The sequence below is a fragment of the Acyrthosiphon pisum genome, unplaced genomic scaffold (genome assembly GCF_005508785.2).
Source record: "Acyrthosiphon pisum isolate AL4f unplaced genomic scaffold, pea_aphid_22Mar2018_4r6ur Scaffold_20960;HRSCAF=22641, whole genome shotgun sequence".
Lineage (NCBI taxonomy): Eukaryota > Metazoa > Arthropoda > Insecta > Hemiptera > Aphididae > Acyrthosiphon > Acyrthosiphon pisum.
This window is the reverse complement of record NW_021770374.1, coordinates 1749772-1767026: the sequence shown is the minus strand read 5'-3', so window position 1 is coordinate 1767026 and position 17255 is coordinate 1749772. Positions and strand designations below refer to the sequence as shown.

At 32.2% G+C, this 17255-nt stretch overlaps 1 protein-coding gene across 1 annotated transcript; it reads right to left on the bottom strand.

Moving 5' to 3' along the window:
• Positions 1-407: 407 nt before the first annotated feature.
• Positions 408-5020, bottom strand: LOC103309763. Its single transcript, XM_008186051.1, has 7 exons — positions 4975-5020; positions 3714-3823; positions 3437-3564; positions 3223-3362; positions 2829-3140; positions 2620-2765; positions 408-482 (listed from the first exon to the last, which is right to left on the bottom strand). The coding sequence occupies exons 1-7, from the start codon at positions 5018-5020 to the stop codon at positions 408-410; spliced, it is 957 nt and encodes a 318-aa protein (XP_008184273.1).
• Positions 5021-17255: the final 12235 nt, after the last annotated feature.

The following is a 17255-nucleotide window of genomic DNA, read 5'->3' as shown; positions in this document are numbered from 1 at the left end:
AATGATCGAATTTCGACAAAATGTATCAAATTTAAAATTGAATAATTATTTTGTAGTTAAAATTCATAAAATGTTCAACTTTTATACCTAAGAATTGAAAATTTAAAACAAGATTCCGGGAGCGCGTTAAAACCTGGAATTTAAATACTTGGAATGTACAAACATGGAATGTACAAACCTGGATGCACAAATCTGGAATGTACAAATCAGGAACTCTAAATTTAAAAACCTGGAATGTACAAATTTGGAACGTACAAATCTGGAATGTACAAATCAGGAACTCCAAATTTAAAAACCTGGAATGTACAAATTTGGAATGTACAAATCTGGAATGTACAAATCAGGAACTCCAATTTTAAAAACCTGAAATGTACAAATCTGGAATGTACAAATCAGGAACTCTAAATTTAAAAACCTGGAATGTACAAATTTGGAACGTACAAATCTGGAATGTACAAATCAGGAACTCCAAATTTAAAAACCTGGAATGTACAAATTTGGAATGTACAAATCTGGAATGTACAAATCAGGAACTCCAATTTTAAAAACTTGAAATGTACAAATCTGGAATGTACAAATCAGGTTACAATTCCAGATTTGTACATTCCACATTTCTACATTCCAGGAGTGTGTACACCCAAATAAAAAGAAAAACCGTCCGTTGCTAATCTTTGATAATATAAAGTGATCGAAGTCATTTCAACAAGTATATTTTTCTTTCTTTTAACAAGGCTATACTACCTGTTATGGCAACATAAATCGTTTTCTTAAAAAGTTAAAAACAAATACAAGCATGCAGCTAATTGCTAATGATGTTTAACATATTTATCATAGGTAATTTAAAATAATTATAAACTTATATAATATTAAATACCTATTTTATCAGAAACATATTTCAAACGAAAATTATTTCTTCCGAATAACCAGTTATTTTTTTATACACATTTAAAGTTGGAATTCGATGTACAAACATTCATATAATATACGGATACTATATACTCCATGGTAAATTTTTTTGTCTTAGTATCAAGAATTAAACTTTTATTGGATAAAAGGTTCAATAAATGTTGTTCAATAATTTTAAAAGTTCTATAAAAATAAAATCGCTGGAGCCACCCCCTCTAATGATTCCTTATACATAGTTATATATTATTATCTTCAACTATATAGGTACTTCACTAAAAAAATGTATGTAAGCTCTTTCACAGTTTTGTGCATATGTTTTTACTTTTTACTTGCGTTTATTTATTTAATTTAATTTTTTTTTAAGCATATTATATTTTAAACAGATTACATACCTACTTACCATATAATAATTACAATATTATAGTCTTAAGTAACATTTTTGTTTATTTTGTATTGTTTTTAATTTACTTGCATAAATTATTTTTTTCAAAAATGGGTAAATTATTGATAAAATCCTGATTATACGGTTTTTCCCCACATACGGTAATACCCTTACATAATTTATGTCATATTATACTCATGAGTAATGATACAATGCATATTATAATTTATAGTGAATATAAATATCATTAAGTTTCAATTATTTAATTGACATTGGGACTTGTGAATTATGAAATGTGACAACTGGCCTATTAGCCTAAAGCAGAGTTGATTAAAACATGATTTTTTTAAAAAAAAATCAAAGTAACTGTTTTAATCGTTTAAAACATGTTTTTTTAAAATGATTTTTTCAACTGTTTTAAACATGTAAAACATGATTTAATCGAGTTTTAACAAAATATGTAATTTATTTTCAATAAAAAAATCATTTATTTAATATATTAATTTTTTTAGCTTTAGACCACGAACTAAGATATACCTAAGCCCTTAGGTATATCTTAGTTTGTGCTTTAGACTTAAAAATCGTTTTTGATAATTAATTATAATTGATAACAAAAGACTGATCTGTTATCTACATCGTGATAAAGAATAATATAATTTTAATATTTTGGCGGGTTTGTGTCACAATATTTCCGAATATGAAATATGATACAAGTAAGAAGTATACTGTTAGTAATTTGAATAAGTGAAATCAGAAATTATAATTATAAAATATAAAAGTTATAAATTTCAAATTTGTTTATGAAACAAAAAATAATAATAGATAGGAGTTGCAGTATGAACTTATAAATTATAAGTTATATACACATAAATTATGTTTTTCTGTTTTAAACAACTGTTTTTTTCATGTTGTTTAAATCACTTGTTTTAAACGTTTTAAACAAAACCATGTTTGATTAATTTAGATGTTTAAAACATGTTTTAAACATCTCAACTCTGGCCCAAAGTAATTATATTATTATAACAACATTGAACATATTGTTATGTTCTGTATGGCGTATGCTTAGGGAAAGGCCTACAAGGACTAGGATAAAGGTAAATCAAATAAATAACAACAATAAAATTAACAAAGTTATTAGTTTTTATGGTAGAATAACTAAACAATTTCCAAAATAATATATTTAATACATTTTACCATATTCGTATGGTAGCTGTAAAAACTGTACTACAAAGAGGACACCGTTCATGTTGTAATTGGGGTACACAATCTATGCACATAACGTTATGTCCACATGGTATAAGTGCGTGGGTCCTTGAACTATCTCTACAAACGATACACATTTCTTCTTCATTTTGTAATGGAAAAACATCAATGTTTTCTGGAACAGGAGCATAATATGGAATTTCGTTAACCTCATCATTCCCATAAGTTTCATCCCAAAGTCCTTCTGGCAACAAAACATTTTCAACAAATTCATCTGAAATTCAACAACATTCATAAATAATATAACATTAATTTTGTCAAGAGTTATTTCACATACTATCTTCAAAGGCAAGTTCTTCGTCGTTTTGGTTACCCTGACCTTCTGGCAACAAAACATTTTCAGGTACATCTTCTTCATTAATATTAAGATCAATTGCACGCATCCTCTCCTCATAACTGGCTACACTATAAGAGCATTTTAAGAGAAACATTTTAATGGTTATCAAGCCTTGCCGAAGTTGACGACTTACAGTTTTAATGCGTAAATCGTTGGCCAAATATTTTGAACGGGTATTACGCGTGACGTCCAAACCATTATCAATTTGATTTATTTTTATTAAATATGAGTCACTAAGTTTGCAAATGTTACCTAAAATAAAATAAAACAAATATAAATAGAATGTGAAACAAGTATTAATTCCTAATAATATTATATATATATTATATATTACTTAAAAATGCCCAAATATTTGGGTGAGAGGTCTGAAATGTTTGTCTTAATTTGTTATGGAATGACTCAATGTTGTTGTTGGTCCCAATTTTTTTTTTGTATACAGATATCAATTGGGGTCCTATTTTGCGCAGCCAAAATCTAAAAATATAATTTTGATACCTATAAAAGTAGATGCTGAATTTACAATCCAGTAATTTTGATAAATGTAATACCGTTCGTAATAATTAAATAATCTGCGTAAATTAACACCATGAATAACTGCATATTGTTTAATTTCAATAAAGCCTTCTTCAATTCTTCGTGCAGGAAGTAACGGTAGAACCATAAGCATTTTGAGCGACTTTATTGCAAATTCATTGTTATTTACTAAGTGCAAATAACCAAGCTTTTTCATCTTTCACCATACTGCCTATAAGTATGTATTGTATTATAATGTGATTAAATTTTAAACATTCGTTACAAACACAAAATGTAATAAATAATATTTACTTGGTTGATATGGAACCAGCAACCATGAGCAGTAGCAGTTGGAAAATGCCTTATAAGCATTTCCCTTAAAGCGGTTTCAAAATCTGTCACAATAACAGTTGGCCTAAAGTCTGGAAGTAAATTTTGTTTGATGAATTAAAGAGCTACATCATATGACTGTGTAGTTTTTCTCTCCATTAAAACATACACTAAAGGTATACTCTGAAAAACAAAATAATTTCAGAAAATTTTTTTTCACTTGGGAAAAATTGTAAAGATTAAACCATGTTTTATGAGATGGTTTGAGTAACACGCTAAATGTAGTGACTTTATAGTTTAGCAAATAATTTATAATTTAATTTTTTGAATTCTGTTTTTATAATGATGAAAACTTAAACTATATTTTGTTGGAATTAAATTTTAAAATAAATACAATTGAATAATTGAAAATATTCCCTTTCTTTATCAAATATTGTTCCATTTTCAATACAATTATTGAAAATTGGTGTCATACAAAAATAAAATAAGTTCTTACCTCCAAATTTTGTAAGAGGTTCTTTTTATGTTCAAAAACTACATTATTTAAATTAAAAATAGTTTACAGAGTTTAAGTAATAAAAGTGGATATTAATTATGTATTTACCTAATAGTAATGACTAATCATAACTTACATATTTATCAGTCTTGTAAAGAATACTTTTATTTTGTATTCAGAATACATATTCGAATAAATTAGAATTAATGTATTCAGAATACGTATTCGAATACCTACTTCTTAAAAAATATATTCAGAATACATATTCGAATACTTTTAAAAGTATTCGAATAATTTTTTTTACATCACTAGTTTTTGTTGGTTTTTGGAATGATTGCAAATTAACATTTATTAGGTACCTAGTTAATAATTTAAAATGCATCAACATAATATAATTGCAAATAGTTGTTATATTTATAGTAAGTGTTTACAATTTAATCAAATACATTCTTATTACATTTTAATAACATTACTTTTTCAAAGTTTTCATCACTCATACGACCACGTTTTTTTGTGAACACTGCGCTTCCGACACTAAAAACTCTTTCAACAGATGCACTACTTGGAAGGGGAGTGTTATATTTGATGAATACCTTTTTTATTGAAGGTGTTTCATTTAACGATACAGTAATTTATTAGGACTTTTTGATAAGTATGTGGATATTTCATTTTCAATAGAAATATTTAATGAGCTTTTATTTGACCATGGAAAAAAATCATTTTCACTCACTTCAGCAATTTCCTCACTTTCGCTAGGTATGGTATTTTGGATGTCAGATAATGTTGCATGCATTTCTATCACAGCTTCAGTGAATTTTTTTATTGCAAAATCATTATTTGTGTTGTCACACTACTTCGTTTTAAAAAAAGGATGAGAAACTGCTGCAACTACTAAAAAAGGATCATTAAGAATAATAGAAAATCTTTTTTTAAACTATTGTGAATAATATCTACTAAAGGACCATTAACGATAAAATGCCTATTTTGTTTCATGTTCGAATACTTATTGATGAGTTGCGAAATTGAAGGAATTAAAAATCCAAAATACATATTTTTGTCACCCTGTAAAATATCCAAACAAACCGCAAGAGGTTCCATTACTACTAATCCCTTTGTTCTTATTATTCTTTCTGCTTATTGGAACACTTCCATTCCATATTGATTTACCTCTTCATCGCATTGTTGCTTGTTGATGCGGGCTGCTACTTGTCGCTGGAATTGCGCTAGTTCTCTAGCATGTCTTCGTTTCTCATATTGTATCGATTCAGCATTGATTCTTCCTATTTGGATGCTGGTGGGTTCTTCATCAGGTTCACTGCAAATGTCGCTGCAGGCATGTTCTACTATGTCGGCTTCATGGTGGTTATCGTTGTCGCTGACATTTGTTTTATCACCACTTTCGACCTCCCTTTCTGGTTCGCTGTCACTGCCAAACATTTCTATCATCCTAGTGCGTAGTCCTTGTTGCTCTTTAATGGTCTCCTCATCCTCACTATAATTTTCTTCTCCAAACAATTCTTCAATCCTCTGCCGATACTTGTTCATCCTAACTATAAACAACACAAAAAAACATTCTCTCTCTTTTTTTTTTTTAAATAAAACCTGTTTTCCATCACCTACACATACTATCTGCCACATAACACAAACACATATTAAACACAGACATTTACTTATTAGCTATATAGATATATATTATTATTTATTTTTTTTTTACATTATTAGTATATATATATGTATATTTTTTTTCTCTCTCTTTTTTTTTTACATATAAATTTTTTTTTCTCTTTTTTTACATATAAATTTTTTTTTATTTTTTTTTTTTATTATTATATTAATCATGTTAGTTCATACTTTTGTAAGGTATGACATTTTTTACATTGTATATGTTCAATGTTCATGTCATTCCCTTCTTCTATTACTATTGTATTATTGTTCCGCACTTCTTTAATACTATACGGTCCCCGATAGAGTAGAAATAACTTTCGGATTTCCTTATCTTCTGCTGACGATAATCTGTGTTCCTTGACCAGTATTTGCTGGTTCACTTGGTATGTTATGAACTTTTTTCCTTGGTCCAGATTTTTGTTTCGCTGCTGTGCCGCCTTTTTCATCCGTCCGCTGGCGATTTGAATTATCACTTTTGTCTCTTCCTCTGGTACATTCGTTGGAAAATTAATTAATTTTTTCAGCGTCAACGTTTGCCTGGGCTGTCCCATTAATTCCCTGGGGGTGTATCCGGTAGTCGTGTGGGTGGTGTTATTGATCCAAAACTCGATTTTCTTTAGATATTTGACCCAGTTGGTGTGTTTCTGGTGGCAATATGTCCTCAATATCCTTCCAATTTCGCGGTTGGCCCGTTCCACGGGATTGCCTTCCGTATGGTAGGTAGTAGCTCTTACAATTTTAATGCCTAGTCTTGTCATGTTCTTCGTCCATGTTTTGCTATGGAATTGGGTACCGTTATCTGTCAAAATCTTCGTGAAAATTCTGCACTGGGGTATGTATTGTTTTTCGATTCTGTTGACTATAGTTTCGGCCTTGGCTTTCCGTAGAGGATATACTTGTACATATTTGGAGAAAATATCCATCATGACCAATATATATTTAGCTCCTAATTGTCCTGTGGGTAGTGAACCGATGAGGTCGAGGGACACCATCTCTCTTGGTCCCTGCGGAATGTTACTCAGCAATGGTCCCCTAGCTAGTTGGTTGAATATTTTACTTTTTTGGCATATGTCACATGATTGAGTAATCCTTTTAATCGTTTTGTACATATGATTGAGTTGACAATCTAACTTGAGCATCTGGTACACTTTCGTAGCTCCAGTGTCCATACCTCTCATGTGTTTCAGTGATTAAAGGGGTCGCCAATTGGTCTGGTATCATTATCCGATTTTTTCCCTGTCGGTCAATATAGAATAGTAGTCGTTGGTTCACTTTATAGGGTGGTTCTTTGTTGAGTCGTGATATTATTCTCTGTATTTTCTTATCTTCTTGCTGTAATTGTGGTAGCTGCTTTAGTTTCTGGATAAATTCCTTGTTGTATCGGTCGATTAGCATTTGATTAATAAATATATTTTTACTGGTCGGGACTTGATTTTCTACCGATTGGACATATCGTGTCAATGTGTCTGCTCCAACATTGTTCCTTCCTTCGATGAATTGGATATTGAGGTTAAATTCTTGGATTTGTATTGACCACCTCATCAGCCTGGCGTTTAATAACCGGCATGCGTTAAGGAATGTTAGTGCCTGATGGTCGGTCAGCAGACATGTGGTGTGTCCAAGGATATAATTACGATATTTCTTACATCCAAAAACTATAGCTAGTAGTTCCTTCTCCGTCGTGTAGTACCGTCGCTCTGTCTCCTTGAGAGTCCTGTTGCTGAACCCTATGGTTTGATGCCGTCCCCTATCATCTATTTGATATAATTCGGCTCCAATATGGGTACTGGATGCATCCGTTGCCATATAAAATGGCTCGTTGAAGTTTGGGTATTTGATAATAATATCTTCCAGGAAATATTGCTTGATCTGATCGAATGCTACTTGTTGTTCTTGACCCCATGTCCAAGTCTGGTCCTTTTTTGTCAGTTGGCTTAGTTTCTCCGTGAGTAGTGATAAATCACGGATATATTTACGGTAGAAGTTGATAAAACTAAGAAAAGCGCGTACCTATTTTTGGTTGCGTGGTGCTGGAAATTTCTGGATTGTTTGTACTTTCTCAGGATCCATGCTGATGCCTCCCTCTGATATGACATGGCCCAGAAAGGTGATTTATTTTTGTAAAAATTGAGATTTATGTATGTTCACCGTCACATTGTGCTTCTTAAATTGGTTAAATATCGCCCTCAGGTGACGCATGTGTTCTTCAAATGTTGACGAGGTGATATGTATATCGTCCACATAGGTCACCGTAAACTGTAATATCTCTGGTCCCAAGACCTGATCTAATACTTTCTGAAATTCGGCCACCGAGTTCACCAATCCGAAGAGGAGTACTTTGAACTGGTAATTTCATCCCCTATGCAGGAACGCCGTTATTGCTCGACTTTTTTTCTTGAGCTGACACTGCCAATAGCCGGCGGTCAGGTCAATCGTGCTGAGGTATTTTGCTCCTTGGAACTTCAACAAGATCTCCTCCATGTTCATTGGGCATTCTCGGTCTGGTATCATCCTCTTGTTGATTTGCCTCGCGTCCAGGCAAAGTCTGATTTCACCATTTTTTTTTCTATTCCAATAATTGGGGATGACCATCATGGTGAGTCTGATTTTTCGATTATCCCTAGGTTGAGCATCCGTTGGATTTCTTTATCCATTTGGCTCAGCCGCGATATGGGTATCGGATAGGGTCGTTGATGTATCGGTTCCCCGGGGTGGATTTTGATTTGGCACTGATATTTTTGTATTAGCCCCGGGTTGTCGGAGAAAATGTATTGGTATTCGTGTAACAGTTGTTTAAATGTTTCGTCTTCCTGTTGGTTCATCACTACACTGGTTACAGGGTATTCTACAACTTCGATTGTGGTGATTTGATTTTTTTCGGCTTTTGGTCTTGGTGAGTTTTCTGAGAATGGGGTGGTCCTCTGTTCTCCTCTGATGGACCACTGGATAGTTCTGTTAGTGAAATTGATTCGGGCATTATATTGATTTAATACATCTGCTCCGACTATGACTCGTTCATTCAGATTTTCAACTTGTATAAAGTTGATAAATAGCTGTCTATCATCTATGGTGCAGCTACAGAATAATTGTTTCGATACTTTGCAAATTTTGTGTCCGACGGCATTACTGATTTGCACACTGTTAACCGGTAGTACTGGTATTTCTGCATTAATTTTCAATAATTGATCCGCCAGCTCTTTACTAATTACACTGATCGTGGCTCCTGTATCTATTAATGCTTCTATAGTTTCCCCTTCAATGATACAATTCACGTATGGACTCATTGAACCACTACCTGTTTGGATCTTATTGATTGTATGGTTGCTCTGGTCCTCGTTATCGGTGTCTCCATCATTATCTTCAGTGGTATTGATTTGGTTAACTGCTTGTCTACCTCTCCATTGCTGGTTGTTTTCCCTATTTGCTTCTTGGTTGCCCCTAGGAATTTGATATTCTCTCGTCTGATCATTCCGCCCGGTTTGTCGCCAATTACCTTCCCTTCGTGGAGGTTTCTCTCTGGTCCGGGTCTGGTTGTTATTGTTGTTGTTTTCCCTGTTTTGAGGCTGGCGGTTGTTATAATTGTTATTATCTCGACTTATTATTCGGCGATGTTCCTCAGTGCCCAATATTTTCATTGCGTTTAATATAGTACCGTTTGGTAATGAAATAAGTATAGCTCGTAAGTATCCGGGGTAATGGCCGGCAATGTTACTCACGATTTCCTGTTCGGCTAGTCTCGGTACTTCTAGATGTCTCATTTTAGTCGCCCAGTAGGAAAAATGTTCTCGATAACTAGTTTCACTGGGTATTTGCTTTATGCTGAGACACTGGCTCCATGTCTGCATCTGAATATCCCGTGACCAGTATTCATCCTTAAACGCATCCTGGAATTGTTGAAAATTTGACACTTGGAATCTTATGGTTGAGAACCAATTACTTGCCGCAGTTTTTAAACAGTCCCCTGCAATAATTAGTTTCTCATCCCCATATGTAATTTGTTTTAATGTCAGGTACTCATTAAGTCTGTTCAGAAAGTCTATTGGGTGCATATCTCTTCGATCTCCAAAAAATAATGGTTTCGTTATGTCTGCTAGCGGTCCCCTACCGATTTCATCCCTTTTATTCTGAGTATTTTGCTGGTAGTCGTTCCCCAAATTCCTGAATGTGGTTACATACCGATTTTCCATTTCTTCAATTACTGACTTGTATTTTTCTTCAGTTTCTTGTATTTTTCTATTATGTATTTCTTCCCATTGTATCTTCACGTTTTGAATTTCTTTTTTATGTTCTTCTTTGATGTTTTGAATTTCTTTTTTATATTCTTCTTTGATATCTTGTATTTCTTTTTTTTTGTTTTTCTTTGATATCTTGTACTTCTTTTCTTTGTTTTTCGATGTTCTTCGTTTGTTCTTTTATTCGTACTTCAATTTCTGCAAATCTTCTTTCAAATTCTTCACTTATATCTGCATTCTTATTTTTTGGTGCCATTTTATTAATCGATGTAGTATGACTAAATTTAATTAAATGACGTAGGTGTTTAAGAACGCGAGCTCTTATTTTCGGTGTCGTGGAGATCGAGTCCAACTTGTTGGGCGCCAATTGTAACGGTTGGAATGTAGACCTATTCCTATTACAAATATTTATAATAACAGATAACACGTAGTTTATATGGCAATCATTTTCATCTTTATTTTGGTATAAACATATAAATAGTTAATATAATAATTTACCATACAAGGTATAACGGGGTAGTATAATTCACGAATATAATTTAAAAGGAGATATTGTTCTGTACTTATCGAATAAGTATAATTTAGATACAATACAAAAGAACGTTATAAATGACAATAATATGTTCAACACTCACAGTGGATGATACACAGATTACTTACGGTTTTGAACCTTCCTTCTATTTATTGTGTGCATTGGCATTTATATGTAACCTCGGTATTCCGTATTATGTGGCAACAACAGATCCAGTGAATAGTATGAGTATTGCCTGCGATAGTCTTGTACATATATCTCGGCCGGTGATTACGCGACCCGCACTAATTACACTGATATCGGTGGCGGCGGCGGCGGTAAACAATATACCAATAACGGCGCACACTGTGATGCCGGTGGTTACTGGTGGGGCGGCGACCGTGGCGTACAGGGGTTCTAATCTGCCCGTCGTCCGAGTGGCCAAGAACACGGTGTGAGATGGCGGCGACGGCAGTGTCTACGGCGGCTACGGCGGCGGCCAAGGACACGGCGTGTGGCGGTGGCTACGTCGTTGACTACGGAGGCGGCGGCGTCTACGGCGGCGGTAAACGATCTCCGGCGGCAACGCGTTCTAGCCTTCCCTGAGTAGGGTGGCCGAGAACGTGTGAGCGCGGCGGCGGTACTTACGTCGTTGACTACGGAGGCGGCTGCGTATCGGTGTCGACACGTTTTAACCTTCCGTTCGTAGAGTGGCCGAAAACGTGAGAGCGCGGCGGCGGTACTTACGGCGCGGCGAGTATAGTCTCCACTAACCTAGGCCGAATGTTCAGTGAATCTAACCTTCCTTAAGGTGGCCAAGAAACACTTTACATTAGCCAGACACTAGTGAAGACTAGTGAACGGTATGTGCTTCTGGAGACCGCCTAGCTCCCTTATATACACAATACAGATTCCCCGTGTGTGTAGACTTATTGGTAATCGTGGTGTCGTTCTATACCTCTAGCGTAGGTCCGTAGACTACTACGTTGTCTGTAAAAAGTCTTACTGTCATTCGGAATTGAACTTGGTTTGCCGCGTACTCAACTGTCCCGCGTTTTCCACTGCGCTACAACTTGGAACTAAGATAACTGGTGAAAGTTAGTTATTTAGCATATTTATAATATTTTCGATTTGACGGCGCCGAGGAGCGTAGCGACATACGAGTGCCGATATACGCGTAATCACTGCAACTTTGAACTTCCATAACTTTTGAACGGTAAGTTTGCGGGAATTTTTTCAAACAGTTTTGAATTCAGCATAAAAAAACACGTATTTTGAAAAAAAACAATTGCGGAGCGGAGTCGCGGCGGCGCCGCGGAGCGTAACGACAAGTGCCGATACACGCGTAATAACCGCAACTTTGAACTTCCATAACTTTTGAACGGTAAGTTTGCGGGAATTTTTTCAAACAGTTCTGAATTCAGCATAAAAAAAACACGTATTTTGAATAAAAAAGGGTGTCCGGTAAAGTAGATTTATACCTTACTCTTACTTACCGGAAAACTTTTTTTGTATTAAAGGTAGAACAATTTGTGGGGAATCTTTTATTAAAATTTCTAATGTTAGCTCTTGAATGAAAAACCTTTATGAATTTCTAACTGAAAACTAATTAATAAAATTAGAACAATATATTTTAATAATTTTTTATTATTATTTTGATTTTTATAATTATTCATGGAGGCCTGGTGCAGGCGAGCAAGTGGTATGCAACGGCAAACCATGATAAGGCTCCTGATTATGATGCTGAGAAAGTAAAACCGTGGTTGGTGTATTAAGATTGTAAGAATAAATATAATTTTTTTTTAAATGAATTTCCTACCTTAATAATATCAAATACTCATAGGTAATAATCTCTATTTTTACGCGATGATTGAATACACGCCAATAGGCAGTTTTAAATGGGTTAAACCTACGCTTGCAGGATTGAATAATTTAGTTGAAACTTCACCTATAGAGCGTATTTATGAGGTGTGGATATACCATATCCTAAAAAACTTCACGATCGGCTTAAAGGACCATCCAACTCAAAAAATCAATAATTATTTTTTTACTCTAATAAATAGAATAGAGTCTAACTAAGATAAAGATACAACTAAAATTCGCTTGTGACTATTCGTTCGCTAGTCACTGTGACTTATGACATTGCGCGTGACGTCACGGATTCGTCCGCCGAGGCGGCGGCCATATATAATACACCGCAATATTTATCCATTTTTGGTTTAACATAAAATAACTGCTTATGAACTTATTTTTTTTCGAATGAACTAATCAAATGTATTCAAGAATACGTATAATTATATCACATTTTGGTTTAATAGTGTAGACAAAAATAACACTTAAATAAATTATATTATGAATATATTACCATACTGCTGCTGCAGTAAACGTGTGTAATATTGTTTTGACGATCGTGACATCGTGTACGAATATCTGACGCCTAAACTGTCAATATAGTTTTAACTCGTAGCTAATATTAGAGATGGGTGAGGCTTTCTTATTATTATCTAACTATTTTAACATAAAATCTTATCACGGCACGTGGCAGTGACGGCGGCATATATGAATTATATTATATTATAAATTATATTATATTATATTATATTATAATTATATTATTATATTAGAGCAGTGGCTATAATTATTATTAATTGTCTGATAATATTTTTATCTATCGTGTCATAATATTTTGTTATTATAATATACAAATATACCTCTCATTTCGTATACTGTACTCACGTTGTCGACATAGTGGTGTGTCCTGTGATTGTTTATTTAATTATATTGTTACTTGCAGCCACAAAAATGTTGTGTTCGGTATTTGGTTGCAATTGCAATAGTTCAAAAAATAATGGTCCGATAAAAATTAATTTTTTTAGATTTCCTCGTAGAGAAACCTCGCCAGATCGATTTTTAAAGTGGATTTATTTTTGTAAGAGAAAACAATTTGTTCCTGGTAAGTCATCAATGATTTGTTCTAAACATTTTTCTAACGAAGATTTTAATGAATCCGACTTATTACGTGAAAAACTTATGCCCGACAATAAAGTAGTTGTAAGATTAAAACCCAAAGTTTTCCCTACCATTTTTAGTACCCAAAAAAATATTTCTATCGCTTCAACTACTAGTGATTCAAATAGAGAGAAAGAATTTCGAGAAAGAGGGAAAAAGAGATGGTCGTAGTAGAATTATTAAAAACTAGCACACCAAAAAAAAAAGTAATGTACATGATGAAGTTTTTGATGACTAAAATGTTGATGACGATTTCATAAATATAAATTCTAGTTTGATTTCTGTATGTTCAACTGTTCAAGACAAAGTTATGATGACACTGTTAATGATAAGGGCATCCAATGTGAAATAGGTAATGAAATTTACCGTTGTCGAGATAGTGCAGGTGATTATGATAAGTCGTTCAACTATTTGTCCGATGAAAATAGCTCCTCTGAAGATGATACAGATGTAGAATTTAAAAATAATGAAAGTATGATAGATATAAGTACAAATGCATGTTTTATAGTATTTTGGGAAAGTCTTTTAATTTTATTCAAATCTTGTAATATATGTTCTTGTAAAATAATTAAACTTAAACACTTCGTCCAAGGTGCATTTTTATCGGTTAATACGATTTGTGAAGAAGGTCATTTATACCAATGGAGCTCACAAAATAAAAATGGAACACGTCCCGAGGGAAATATTTTAATAGGTGCATCTTTGACGCTATCTGGTATTTTATTTGCGCAAATGACAGTTTTTTGTGAAACATTAAAACTTGCATTTTTTCTCGTACTTCATATGATAAAATAATTCGAAATTATACAGAACCTGTGACTGGCCGCAACGATCAACCGCAACGACTGGTCGCTGCGTATCGTCTGGTTTCCAACGTGCGTGCGACGCAAAACGCAGCATTGTATAGGTACAGCGGATATATTACAGCAGAAAGTTCAGTAGATTCCTGAAGAGTACAGTGTTCAGACGTATTGAACAGTGTATTACAGTTAATTAACATTATTAATTAAAATTAATAAATACGTACTTAATACTACCTCTGAGATGGAACAAATTATCATCAATAATAACAAAATTATTCAACTGCTATTGGAAGAGGAGCAAGAAGAAGATGAAATACAAAATGTATTAATTACTTGTAAAAGAAATTCAGTTGATAAAATATACCAAACTAGAGAAAAAGAAGGTTTTTTTGAAGTCTTAATTAATGGACATTTAAATCACAATAAACAAAAATTTCGAGAATTTTTCCGTATAAATTATGACCAATTTTCATATTTGCTCTCATTAATAAAAGTTGATATTACATTACCTCCTTCAAATAGAGTAAGAAAACCAATTACACCAGATGAAAAATTAGCGGTCACTTTGAGGTAAGTAATTTCATTTAAATGTACGAGTCTATCCATTAACAATACTTACTCAGTAGCGTATTTAGGAAGGGGCGAGAGGGGGCAATCGCCCCGGGCATCGAATTTCAAGGGACATCAAGTTTTTATAATATATTATAGTATGCTAAATGCTTGACATATTGTAAACTAATTTATATAACATTTTTTTATGCACTATTACCTAGTGAATATGTAATTTATATTGTTAGTTTTTCATTAAATTAATCCAAAATTAAGATTTAGTATTTTCCATCTTATTAAGGTACTATTGTATAGCAAATAAAATTTATCATATTATTTGTTACATTTTTTAGTCTAATATTTTCATTTGTTTATTAAATTTAGAAGATTTTGGCAACAGTCTTATAACTGCTTCCAGTTCACAAACGAATAATTTATTAACTCCTAGTAACTTAAATTCATCATGTTATCGGTAAATAAATAAAAATGATAATTTTTATTCAAATTATTTTATGCTGTTTTATTAATTTTATAACAATTACTTCATATTTTATTTATTTATTTAGAAAGGATATAAATTTGCACACTTTAAATTATGATAATTTTGTAAATCTATTAGTCATTGAACAAATAAATCTTAACGACTCTAACAATACTTCAAATGATACATTATTAGATTAAGTTACTATGAATAAGGCTGGGCAAGTTAATGATATTTTTTACTCAGTTAAGTTAAATTTAAATTTAAATTAAGCTAATAGTTAAAAGTTAATTCAAAATTGTCTATCAATTGAACTAAGTTAAAAGTTAACCAACATATTAACTTTTTAACTCAAGTTAAGTTTAAAAAAAATAAGTTCCTTTTTTTATTTTATACTAGTTGATCCCGTGCACTTCGTTTCCCGTTAAATGTTCCAACTCCATATGACTCAAACTTTGATCAATTCGTTTTTAATATTCGGTGTATGGTGTTCAAAATCTATCTTAACTTTTCTGTTGCCTGGTAATGATGTAGTAAATAATAAAATAATAACTGTTTTACGTGAGTTTTTTTATGTAAGTTGATCATCTCCGGTTTTCCTCTTTTTGAGCATATATATCGTGATATTATATGTTTAATAATAAATTGTTGATTAATATTATTATTATAGAAAGATTGATGATTTATTTTTTCTAAAAAAATGAATTGTTACTGTTATTTTGTTGCTATAGCAATTATAAATTATAATTTGACCTTTAATTGGCCACTCTTTATTTTTCTTTTATAAACCAATGAATTTACACTTCTGACTCCCTGGTGATCGTTAAAAAATACCTAGGCCATTTTTGACTTTAGACTGATACTTATGAGCTCAAACTGAATATCTATGTTGAATTTCAAGAAAATCTGAGTAGTAGTTTTCAAGAAACTGCGTTATTTGAGAAATGGCCACTTTTTTTTATTATATAGATTATGTAAAATTAAAACAATAAATACCTAAAATTGTTTGTGTTATTAAGCCAAAGAACTATTATTATTTTGTAACTTTGTATGTTCCAAAATGTAACAGTTAACATTTTGTTAATATACTTATACAGACATACAGTTATACCATATAAATTGTGTTTTATACTTTCAATTTATTATTCACATCGTTTTAAAATATAAAATATTCATATGTAGGTACACACATTTCAAATTGTTTTTATTGTTTTTTTGAAAATACTCTATTTTATTTTATTTTATTTTACCTTTTCGTATAACTATTGCATCTGGACAATTATATATATATTATTATTATGTTTAATACTTTATAGGTACCTAGTAAAAAATTTTTTTAATGATCATAAAAAAAAGGTAAATAAGTGTTTAAATTTAGGGGGCAACAAATTATATGAACCCAGGGCATACGATTTCTAAATACGCCACTGTACTTAGGTATTTATCTACTAGATACCTAATACTAATATATTTACCAGCTTCAGCCGTTATAACATTATGTGTGGTCTTTAGTCGTTGGTTTTTACTACTTCAATGTTGGTTATTTTACAATTAGTTTCATAAATATTATATTGTATACTATTTTATATTAAAATCTTTTAAATTTTATAGATTTCTTGCGACGGGAGAATCTTATCGATCTCTATCATTTGCGTTCAGAATATCTCATTGCTATATAAGTGCCATCATCAAAATTACAATATCAGCTTTGAAAAAACATTTAACGCCAATTTTTCTTCCCGATCCATCTACAGTCGATTTTAAAATCAAAGCAAATT